The sequence below is a fragment of the Ochotona curzoniae genome, unplaced genomic scaffold (genome assembly GCF_017591425.1).
Source record: "Ochotona curzoniae isolate NIBS_2020 unplaced genomic scaffold, NIBS_Ocur_1.0 contig_4514, whole genome shotgun sequence".
NCBI classification, from domain to species: domain Eukaryota; kingdom Metazoa; phylum Chordata; class Mammalia; order Lagomorpha; family Ochotonidae; genus Ochotona; species Ochotona curzoniae.
This window is the reverse complement of record NW_024466312.1, coordinates 1,515,374-1,528,352: the sequence shown is the minus strand read 5'-3', so window position 1 is coordinate 1,528,352 and position 12,979 is coordinate 1,515,374. Positions and strand designations below refer to the sequence as shown.

The window sequence follows — 12,979 nt, the reverse complement described above, 5'->3', positions numbered from 1 at the left end:
CAAGTTAATGCAGTAAGCTACACTTAGTCAGCCTGACCCTTTGAAATTGCAATGGGGGCATCCCTGATGGCAGGTCATGTTTAAGTGGTCCAGCCTGATAAACCATCTAATCAACACCCAGGAAAAGCCAAAACAAGAAAAAAAAAAAAAAAAAAAACAGAATTGGTGAGAGATGTGACAGGGCAAGAGAATGGTTCTCATTTGACTTACTCTATTTGCCTAGTGTGATAAAAATTGAGTTAATAAGAATATTGATCCTATTCCTGAGAAATCAGTTAAAAGTGTGGGGAGAATGAATGATGCGGATTTGAAGATATGGGAGAAGGATGTCATATGTTATGTAATAGAAAGGTAACTGACAGAAAATACAGAATTCATCATGTGAGTAGAGATTATAAACAAACTGACGTTATTCAGCATGGTTCATGGATTTTCCTTAGTTATGCCCATCTGACCAGGCAGAAAATAGAGAAATTTGTCTAACCATGAATGGGATTTTGACTTGATATGGAAGGAGAGAGAAAAACAGGAATTGACACTGCACAGCAAAGACAGACCTCTGTGATGGACCTTGTTATCCAATTACAGAAAGGAGGAGAGAAATGGTGGTTGCTATCTGAGCAAAAAAAAAAAATGTGGGGACAATTACTAGTTCTTTTGAAATCAAAAAATTGTTGCAGTGAGCAGCACTCAATTAGATTATACAAGCTGAAATGGAGGGGAAAAAACACACAGGACAGAAAACCATCCACACACAATGACTGAGAACTGTTGGAAGACAAAGGGTGGATAAGCTGGGAGGTTCCGGTGTTAACTGGGCTTTCTGTTTGAAAATAACTGTGGGTTAAAGTTTGCCCCCTGTGACATGCATGTTGGAGGTTAATCCACACTGAGGGTTATTAAGAGGACTATGCTGGCAAAAGGCCATCAGTAGAGTGGCCTTTCAGCTTAGACCTCTAAAGTTATAAGCCAAAATAAACTTCTTTTCGAGTTAAAAAGCTTCAGACATTTCATTATAGTAATACAGACTAATACAGATATTGATGCTATAATCAATGAGGACACTAAGCCCAGTATTAAATTATTTACACTATAGTAAGGATCTTCTATTATTTACACTCAGTATATTACTATGAAACAGAGGAGTTAAGGATATAGTCTCCAAATGTGATTATATGAAGCTATAGTTCTAAAGGAGAAACCAAGGAGAAGTAGTCCAGAAGTAAAAGTGTAATAAGAGAACAGAAATCATTAATTTATGCCTTAATCTAACCAAGGTTTTTTACTTTCCCCAAATCCTCAAAATCTTTTTAGGTTACTTAGAATACACTACTGAACAAAATCTGGGTCTAGGTGTAGGTATCTCCATAAAACAGTATATATATTATAAAATAAATTATTTAAACTTCACTGAAAACATCTAAATGCTTACTTTTCATTATGAGTTGTAAATATCTTAATAAGGATTAATGGGTGAGAGTAGCAGGAGCCTGCTTCCACATGATTTAAGAGGAAATAAGCAGTGAATTGCATGTAAGTGCTTGTTAGTAAAACGTTATTCTTGAAAGATATTTACAACTTATAATTAATATAAAGCACATAGGTAATATTTTGGAGGTACAGATAATTTATTATTATAGCTTTGCATATGATATACTGACTCATACATAAAACTAGAACTATCAAACTCATTCTGAAGATATTGGCATTAACATTATCTTAAAATTACATTTAATTAGGGGCTTGGTGGCCGAAGTCTCGCCTTGCATTATCGGGATTCCATAAAGGCACTGGTTTGTATGCTGGCTGCTCCACTCCCCACCTAACTCCCTGCTTGTGACATGCAAAAGCAGTAGAGGATGGGACGCTGCACCCATGTGGGAGACCTAGAAGAAGCTCCTGGCTCCTGGTTTCAGATCAGTTCAGCTCTGGCTGTTGTGGCCACTTGGGGAGTGAACCAGCAGATGGAAGATCTTTCTCTCTGTATCTCCTTTTCTCTGTTATCTGCCTTTCCAATAAAAATAAATAAGTATTTTTTAAACATTACATTTAATTAGTCCCATGATGGCTGGAAAAATAGACAAATTGCAGGTAACCTCTAAAATTGGGTACATTAGATGTATTTATAACTTGTCATCCAGGTGGCCAATGTTAGTAACAAGTGTCAAAGGCCCAATCTCTTTCAAACTACTACTGGTTGTCACAGAATGATATTCTGTGCTCCTAAAGTATTGTACCTTTTCAAGTGGGTGTTCAGAGACTTACTATGAATTTCTACTAATTTTGTCTCAAATTTTAGATTAAAAAATTTACTTGGAAAGTGATTGGAATAATAACATACATAACAGCTATAATTAATTCATTAAACATCTACAACATTCTAAAATATTGTATTGATTAGTACAGAAAAACAAAGCTATTTGAGATCCCATTGATTCTATATTCTTAGACAACTATATATCACACAGACAAGCTATGCATTCCATTAGCCATGCAAGGTGAGATTCTGTTAGCACTAAAGGGCTCATTCCACATTGGAGGCTGAGCAAATGTTAAAACAGAGGAAAACCGTGTCTGATTCTTTGACTGAACATACTTTGGTCCATGCTTCACCTAGGGCATGGATTAACAAGTTCCAATTTAATTAATAAATATTAGGAATTCACATAAACTCTTGTCAATGTAACACCACCTATTGGTAGTGTCTAGTGATACTAATAAAAACTGCTATTGAGAACAAGTCTCAACTATTTCCTAACTAAAAAGCATTTTTCATTTAGCAATCAAAATATTTTGCTTAATACAACTGACATCCTTACTGTATTTTATATTAAACAGTTTGCTTCTTTCATTTTGATCTTAGGATTTGGACATACAATTCACTTTAACAGTAATTAAATCTTAGATGCTTCTTTAAATGAGGGCCATTTTAATAATTCCAAAACAATGTTTCACTTAGTCTTTGCTGTGTTAAACAAATGGCTTTAAATAAGTTGATGTCTGGAGCTATTAACTAAGCCTACATAAGTATTTGATTAGATATTTTTCAATATTTGAGATAAATAAACTTTGTATGCTCTTCTTATATTTTGAGATTATATAAAATTATTAGTACTAAAATGGATAAGTAAATATACACATATACACAGGTTTGCATATGCATATGATGAAACCTCATTATTCAGAAGTATTTTTTACCTCATGTAGACAATGACTGGATATCATTTTGTTTTAAAATATTCCTGACAAAACACTTTAAACTTTGTAGTAATGCGCACTGAGCAGAACTGACCATTGGCTGGGATATTTTTAGCAAGTCTGAAGTAAGGGTTTTGCAGATTTCATATGTTAACAAATTTGCTTTAATTTGGTGGCAATAGGGTAAAAACTATGTTGTTAAAAAGTGTATATTTACCTCTACTGTATTTAGCTTCACTTATACTTATTCAAATTAATTCTAATATACAGCATGCTGATTATAAAGGATAGCAGAAAGTATGCATCATTTAGCTCAAAGGGTCTAAAAATTATAAACTCATTTATATGAAACATTAGTTGTGGTTAGAAAAGTAGATAAAGTTTCAGGTCCTAATGAGTTATTTCTTTTATTTATTTATCTTTTTATTTATCCATGTACAAGTCAAAGAATATTCTCATCAATTTTATTGCAGCAGACACTTGCTTGAGGCACTCTTTACACACATACACAAAGCAATATTGGTTATCAGAGATCTCAATTTTTAAAACATGGTATAGCTAGCTAAATAAAGCATAAACTTTAGGTTTCATACACTTTGTTTCATGATAATAGGAAATTTTTCAAATAGTGATCATTAGCTAGGCAATTTGGGGTGGGAATGAAAGTTAAAAAAAATGCTGTTTTCCTTCTTATTTGCCTTTTGTGCTTAACTCTGTATTTTATTACAATAATGCTTAGATGTCATTTGAAGCCTGTATCTTAAGGGAAAAATAACCTTTGAAACACAAATGAAAGTCCAAGAAGATACACTAGTTGATTTATTATCCTGGAGAAATACGATAAAGTAGTCACAAGAGGTCAATTTAAATATCTTACCATATCTTATAATATGACATAATTATATTTTAAGCGTTACTTTAGCAGTCTGTTAATACATACCCAGGGTGTCTTTTCAAGTATCAGAATGCAAATGGATATCTTTGCAGCACCATGCAGGTATTAATATACCAATAATCCATGTTCTTGAGTCTTAAAACTTCTTACATTATCATGCTTTAAAGCCATGAATATTGTGTAATATGTGCTCTTTTGCTAGCATAGCAACTTTGCAAATGAATCAAAGAAATGAAAGGTATGAATATAATGTTAAATTATAAGTACTAAAGTGCATTATTATTACTTTTTTAATAAAGATATTTTATAACAGAACATTTCATTTGGGGACACAGTTTTTGCTTTATTTATTCAAACAATGAAAGGTACATAATAATAAGGTGCCATCCCCAAAATGTAATATTTTATATTTTCATTTTCGTGAAGCTTTTCTACATGAAACTTTCACAGATTTATGAATAGCCAGTGAATTTTTAAATTTGTAAGATGATAGTGGTAGGTAGATGAACATTCAGTTATCTTTGACGCATATGCTTGATGAACAATGAAAAGGCTTTTCTTAATTCTTAAGTCTAAATTCTAGAAAAACAATTTCTGGAATTGTTTTTGATGCATTTGGTTTGAAAATTCTACATTGCCAAGTCATGTTCCAGTACGGAATGATGTTGTTGTCACTTAGGTGGTAGAAAGGTCAGAGGTTACCTCTCGTTTTTATTACATGACTCCGGATACCTCAGAAGCTGCTGCGATCCTTCTCTTCCAAATTGGTCCATAGAACACTCTACATCACCATCAATGTTCTCATCCCAGCAAAGTCTTTTTCCCTGTTTCCCCTGGAATACTGCAAGTAATTTACAGCTGCTCTTCCTACCCCTCCTTGTTCTTAGCCTTTTATCACTCACCCTCACCACTGCTACTGTTTAATCTCAACATAGTAGTCAGAATCATTCTATTAAGCCATAAAACAGACTGAGTCCTCTACTTAAAACTCTGCAGTGGTTTTCCATTTCATTTTAAATAAAGATGAAAGTTATTGAAATTGAGTTCCAAGACTCCGTGTTACATGGGCCATCACTAAGTGTCTCACCTCTACCACTGACTCTTCTGTTCACTTCTTCCAGTCACAGGGGCCTCTTACTCCTCAGTCATGCAAATTTTGCTGCCACTATTGAAAAGCCTCCTACTCAGAAGGACCAGCAATGTTTTCCTCCCAGATATCCTGCCTTGCCGCTCGCTTCAGGCTATCTATATGTCACCATAACAATGACAGCTTCTCTGGCTGGCCTTCCTACTTAATTTTTTTTTCCAGTGGAGACTTCCTTTCCATGCTCTATGCTTTATTTTTCTTGACAATATTTACCTTGTTAAATTTGTATACATCATTTTTTACTGTAAATACGTTTTATGTGGCTCATTTTCTGCCTCCCCAAAAATGTCACCTACATGAGGACAGGAGTTCTATTTTGCTCACTGCTGTTAAGTATTCAATGGATACTTCCTTGATTTATAAATAAATAAGTAAACCTATGAGCACAGCTACATAAAAACCATTCTTTGTATTGCCTAATGACAAACTGAAAAACTGAATCCCACTATAAATTCAGTCAAAGCCACTGAACAGTCAAAATGCTTAGTGGTTTTAAGTGTTTAAATGAAATTTCCATTTTGGAATCAACATGCCAAAGTCCACACACACACACACACACACACACACACACACACGATCATATTTGCATATTTTCTTGCAATTTTCAATTGCTTTTGTAGTTATTAACTTCCACCAAAGCCAGTTACTTGACTGGCATCACTACTGGCAACAAGACCTTCACAGGCTCAAAGAATCTTGCAGGAGACAGTAAGGAAGGGAAGTAGGAAGGAGCAAAGGAAGAAAAAGCAGAGCAAATAGAATAACATTTTAAATCAGTACTTCATTTCCATTGCCACCACACCCATATAATTTTAAGAAGGCTTCAGGGACTGCTTCAGTTTCCTTAGTAATGCGTCATGAAGGAAAAATGGATCATCTGAAAAATATTCACAGATGCCTACAACGGACAAGGCAAGCCTTAAAGTGGTTTGAAAAAAAAAAACACAGGAAATACAGTTTCTCCAGAAGGTAGAGCATCACTCAGGAGGCTAGAGAGCGTTCCTGGCAAACTCAAGATGAGAAACTGCAATGTCTTGGTCTCACTGCTCTGACATTTTCAGTCGACCACTTTTCCAGTACTTGTAACCACTGTTACTGCTCCCATCCAAGCAGAAGGGGAAAGGAACATGGAAACGGTGCCTGAGACTATGCCTACTGTTCTACTGCACAGAATTCAGTCATATGGTCACATGTAGCCAACAAGAAAGTGAAAAATACCAACATCATAAACGTATGCCCGACCAATATCAAAACAGAAAATGAAACCCAACAAACAACTAACAATCCAGGCCATAGCCAGGCCCTTTGCCCATGAAAACTTTGTGTTACTTCTCCCTTCACAGATTATTCACTGATTTCTTTCCCATAACTCAGAGAAGAGACAAACCAAATGCCCATCGTATGACTGCACACGGTCGACAATCAATGATCTATGGATGAGGCATGACCTTCTCTGCCGAGTCCAGAGGTGGCCTTACACATTTATGCCAGTCCATGTCTTTACCACAACCAAGAATGTAATTCATGATAGTGATGCAATGATGTGTTAGGACTGCAACACAAATGATAAAAATAAACAGGAAACACATACGCCTCACTGAAGTGCTGCACTTCTGGGCAGGGATCCTGAAGATTTTGCCATGGCACTGAGAAAAGTTCCTGGATGGACAAAGACTGCCACCCAAGAGGCACTCCTCTGCACATTTTCCTAGTGACTTCTGGCTCTTCCCTGCAGATTTCCCCTTGGCAACTATCTTATATAATCATTCTTGAAGACAGAACAGCAGCATACGCTTTTCATGAGAACTAGGCACCAATGGAAACTATGTTCTTGGCCACAAAGGCTTCTTTTCACAGTTTACAATTTGAAGTGTATGGAGATTATTAGGGATACACTCTTGTCAATACAATTCTCTCAGAAAGTGTAGGTTTCGGATATATTTACTGCCAGATGATAGTAAACAGTAGAAATCAAAAACAAAAGTAATTATGACTCCCAAGTCTGTTTTATTCTCTCTGTATGTAATCACAAAGGCCTCTGAAATAACTTAGATATGAGGACAACAGATTAACCCCCTATCATTTTGAGTATATAATATATTGGATTTTACAAACCCTTTGTTTTCTGTAATCCTTGAAAGAGATCAGTTAGCCCTGGCCTGTGTAATGAGTACCATGAAAGCAGCTTGGGCAGTGCCTGGCATGATGGCTCAAAGACTAAATCCTCACCTTGCAAATGCCTTCTGGCCATCTGGGGAGCATATGGAAGATCCTTCTCTCTCCCCTTCTCTCTATAAGCTTGATCTGCCCTTCCAATAAAAATAACTGAATGTTTAAAAATAAAAGCAGCTTAGGCAGTTAAACACAGTAATATTTTTATTTTGTTTTTTTAATTTTACTTGATCTTTATTTTGTTCTTACTATCTCCAAACTCTTTCATCCAAGCCACAAGCTAAGAAGGCACATGGTATGCCATTTAAAAATCAAAGTAACTGAGAGATAGAACTGCTTAGCCAAATACCCTGATATCTTAGGAAGAAAAGCAACTAGAAATCTACCGGAATTCTTGATGGGGCATTTTAAGCAGTAGATACATAACAGATTCACCAATTAGTTCAAAATTAATGTCTTTTTAATTACTTACTATCTCTCTGAGGGCGATGACTGAATCTCAAAATTTTCTTATGTCTAGAACGCAGCCCTATACCATTAAGTTATTTCATGAACACTCACTGATTGTTAAGCATAAATGCCTCCAAGGAAATACAAACTATTCTTATAGACGACAGATAATTTGTTTTTTCCCTATTCCATGTTCAACTTTTTGTAGATTTGTGTAGTTTAAGATAGCACAATTACTGTGTAGTTTAAATGTAGATAGAGTAATGAAAACACTGAGAATATTTTTCAACAGCATTTGCTGACCTATTGTATTAATTTATGTGAGTAAACTAGCATGTGCCATGTACTCTCTACTTGAGGTAAAGCTGTGTGGGGAGGGGCACATTGCACACAGTTGTTTAAAATTGAACTTTAAAGGACATACGAAAATTGAAAACTAAGGCAGATAATTATGACCTACAGAAACACATAAAAGTTCTACACTATGACCATTTACAAGATCATTGAATTTTTATTAAAAAATATTGATAGCTACAAAGATACACACACACACAATGTGATCTTGCCTTCATAGATTCACTCCCTAAATGGTCACAGCAACCAAGGCTTGACCACCTGAAATGCAGGAACCCGGAATTCCATCCAATTCTCCCTTGAGAAGCAATGTTCAAAGATTTGGCCCATCACCTACTACTTTCCCAGGCACTCTAGCAGTGAGCTGGAGCAGATTTGAGTTCAAGCATCACCCACAGAACATCAGGAGCACCAACTTAACCCACTCTGCCACAACCCTGACCCCCAAACACTGCTGCTACTACGTCATAAAATCTTGTATAGCGTCATCCAAAGAATGCCCTAGATACTGTTCAGAGCTTCTAATTAACAATTATAAAATATGAACAGAACCTTGGGGCTGACCCTGAGGCACAAATCAAACCCCTGTCTACAACGGTAGCATCTAATACTGGAGCGTTGGTGTGAGTCCTAGGCGCTCTGCTTGAGTTTGACATCCTTTTAACAATATTTGAAAGCAAAATGTGGCTCAAGTATTTGAACACCTGCCATGCAAATTAAAAAAGTAGAAAGAATTCTAGATTCCTGACTTCAGGATGCCCTATTCCTGGCCATTGTTGATATTTGTGGAATGAACCAGCAGGTAAGTTTTCTCTCTCTGTTCTCTCTGTCACTCTGTTTTTCAAATAAAAATTCTTAAGAGCATGTGCATCTTATCTGGAACTTTACAGAGATTGTGCTTAAGAGTGATACAAATTTCTGGTGAGGAGTTAAACAGATAAACTTGCTGAATAATGCCTAATTCAGGAAACAGTTACAATGGCTCAGTATATGACATCAACCAAAAACTTCTGAAGGCTGAGGTAGGGCTCAAATAATTGTGTGGATGGTATAAAAGGAAAATATCTTCTGACTGACTTCTTCCTTGCTGTATAACAATAGCATCAGTCAATATCAATTATTTTTCACTAAGATACAGTGACATCAAAATAAGAGTGTATAAGCCAGAACAGAGCAATTCCCTTTGCCATCTAGCTTACCAGAACTAATAATGTCTCCTCTGAAGTCACTATGCAGTTTTAGCAGCCTTTTTGATTTTAAAGCAACACACCAATTTTGGACATATCTACACAGTATTGATCCATGAGTAGTTACAAATTGTAGCCTGATGCTATGATTATGATTCTGACAGATATGTCAATGGCCACTATCAAAATATTTCTCGCTTTTTAATATTTGTCCATTATCTCACCTTCAAGAAAGAGTCCCTGATGGTGAACTTAAGCTGTTAACATTGATTGCAAATATGAAATATAAAGATTTTGGCATTCAACAGGAGTAATTTTAATGATATGTCAATATTCTCAGGGTGTCAGTGGCAAGACAGTGTTTAAATATCCTCAGGGCTGTGGAAGAGTTGTCAAGTTAAAGAGTTTGAAATCATACGAAGTGGTGCTGAGTCTAATGGCGCTCAGATTTAAACAATGGTTTGGCTTAAAAACTGAATAGCTAAAAGATCTGACAGCTTTGAATGGATCACAAGCCTCTATTAGGTTCCACATCTAAGCCAAGGAGGCTTAAGATCAGAAACTGCTATTTAAATTCCAGTCATCTATTATAATAAATATAAAATATCTAGGCATAATCAAATTAAGAATTATGCAAAATTATATCAGATAAGCAAAACTTACCAAGCTAAGAATTAAAATAAATCTTATATCATTACTAGTTAGATAGCAATAAATCAGAAATACATTATTTACAGCCATATAATTTCATAACAGATGCTTCTCATGATTGTGTTCAAGGTACCTGCTTCTACAAACACTAAATCAATATTCCATATCTGTAGAGTGAGTACAATGCTTTATACAAAATAAATCATGATGGTGTGATAACATTTTTCCTTAATTTGCCAGTCATCATTGCTTTTTTAAAATCTAGGTATCTTTTAATGATAAAACTAATCACAACTGATTACAATACCTTAGCTGCAATGATTAAAATGTCTGATGATATTTCAATTTATCAATTCATATTACATTTGAACACCTACCAGAAATGTAATAATCACACAAAAGTACATAAATAGCTATAATCCTGGTATTATAAAGATAATGGATTTGTCTGGTTTAAATTAAGTTTAATTCATAAAGCTTCTACAGACACATGATATTTTATAATAGGACTTTGCACGCAGTAAAATGATACTATTGCCAAGAAACATCATAATTAGGGAAGTCCATGCAATATATTGATTTGAAGCTTATGACTGACCATATTTTCATCATTTTCAGAGGTTTTACATCAAGTTTTGTAGTTTGGAGAGATAGGAAACCTCAGTAAGGCAGAACTTAAAAATCTTATGTTTTAAAAAGTAACTATTTTCTTTTATCTGCTTATAACAAACCACTTCAGAATGAAGGGAGTCTAACCTTATTACACAGGCTTGATCTTGATACCTAATTTAGGAAGGAATTACTACATCATCAATGGCTAAGGTAAAACGGATGTCAGAAGAGATTATTTAAGCAGCATGCTACAACCTTCACAATTTCTTTTTATGTTTTTCAGTGACCACATTAGTGAAGACACTTTTCCCATATATAACTATATTCATGTTACAAGCAGGTGCATTTCCACAAAGAAAGTCAATATTGCCTGAAGTATGTCTCACCTGTTAACATCCCAGATTTTGCTGGTTGTATCCATCGAGGATGAAGCCACAAAATCACCACAAGAGTGCCATGCACAGGACCATACTGCATGGTTGTGTCCTTCAAAGCTCAAAATGCAATCGCCTTTATAGAGGTCCCATAATTTAACCGTAGAGTCACCACTTGATGTAGCCAACTTTTTGCCGCTATTTGAAAGAACATGAAAAGAAAACTCATTTAAAAGTTATTCATAATTTATTTTAGTGAAAAACTATATCCTTTAGTTTGTCTGGATATTTCTGTGAATTAATCTTACTGTTACGGACATGTATAAAATGCAAAAATTATCTTTAATTTGGGTCTACACACTTACTGATGAGAGAGATTGCGACTACGCAGATTCTAGATGACTTTTTCTAGATTCTTCCAGATTAAGTCACTAAATTAGAAATTTGGTTCAGGGTTACGTATTAGACTCAGTAGATAATGTGATCTCATAATGATGATATTGACATAGACTAAGGCAATTTCAAACAATACAATGTAAAATAACAGGACACAGAGAAGTCAGAGACACCACTGCAGCAAGCCACGTGGCACAGCCAGCTGCCAGTCATGAGGCATCATCAGAACACCTCAAGGTCGCTCATGCTGCCTCTCCCAGTTCTAGCTAGAGGAACGTCCACAGTCAGCCACTGATTTTTACTCTACCTTGGGTTGTTGACTGGGGTCTTAGCTCTGTGGAGCATGGTGCAGGGAAGCCGGTGTACTCCTCTCCCCTCCCCCATTTCCTAACTACACAGCACCATAATGAACAGTGAAAAGCCAAGCATCCCTTTGTAGTACTTCTAGCAGTACTGCAGTCAGAGGGAGGGTCACAAGTAGGAAGAAGGATACATCCTCTGCATCCTGAAACTGAGGGAGATTTGAGGGCCCAAAAGCTATGAGCCAGGGGGATTTGCTAATCTAAATTTTGAACGCCACTAAAATCTACCAGGCAGAAACAGTGAAGAACCTATCTACATTTCACCTTTCTAGACTGTTACACTACAGACTAAAATCTTGTCCATAGCTTGTAGTAATCCTGCGAAGTCTAGAACATGGTCCAGATCACATCTCCTAGCCTCAAGACTAGGGATGCTGCTATCAAAAGCAGCCACACTGGCCGACTTCTGCTAGCAGGAATCAGGAAGTGTCCATCAACTAGGGTCACACATATCAACCCCATTCGGGCATGCCAGTAGAACAAGGGGATGGCTAATTTTACCATTATCAGCAACAAGAAAAGGGATCTGGTTATCACATTCATCAGGGATATCGGCACTCCCATGGAAATCCTCACATCGAGAAGCCATGTTTCTATCTATGAACAACAACAGGCTAGACTATTGTGTCACTTATAGACACAGATGACCTTGATAAAGAGAGAAGAATGAAAGATTACATTCCTGGGCTCAGCTAAAACCAAAGCCAAAGCAACAAGGAAAGTAATATCCTGCAACACATTTAAGCCATAATCTCTTCCAAAAAAAAAACCGGTTTCATCAAAAAGAGATGAATATGCCACAGGGCAGATTTCAATGTAAGAACACAGGAGACAAGAAGAAGGTAGCATGATGCCAAAAAAAGAATACAATAATCCTCCTGGAGGAGATCCCAAGCTGAAAGATATTCTATGAAACAAGATATAGAATCCAATATAATTACTGCATAGAAATTCAATAGATGCAAGAAAACAGATGAACAGATTGAAGCAATGGGAAAATCAATGAGTGGCAGGAATGAAAAATTACTGAGGAGATAGAAGTCATTAAGAAGAAATAAACAGGAGTATGAGATGAAATCTTCAATCAGGGGAGTAAAAATTAAAATTAAAAGCTTTAATAGCAGAATAGATCTTGTAGGCAAAAGACTTTCTGACCTTGATGAGATTCTGAAATAATGTAA

The 12,979-nt window shown here is 35.9% G+C and overlaps 1 protein-coding gene across 1 annotated transcript in view; it reads right to left on the bottom strand.

Moving 5' to 3' along the window:
* The window catches only part of SPAG16 (sperm associated antigen 16), an 832,484-nt gene that overhangs the window by 378,066 nt on the left and 441,439 nt on the right, over positions 1-12,979 (bottom strand). The window contains exon 18 of the mRNA XM_040986437.1: positions 11,053-11,238. Within this exon, the coding sequence (XP_040842371.1) occupies positions 11,053-11,238 (186 nt within the window). The remainder of the gene's footprint in view (positions 1-11,052; positions 11,239-12,979) is intronic.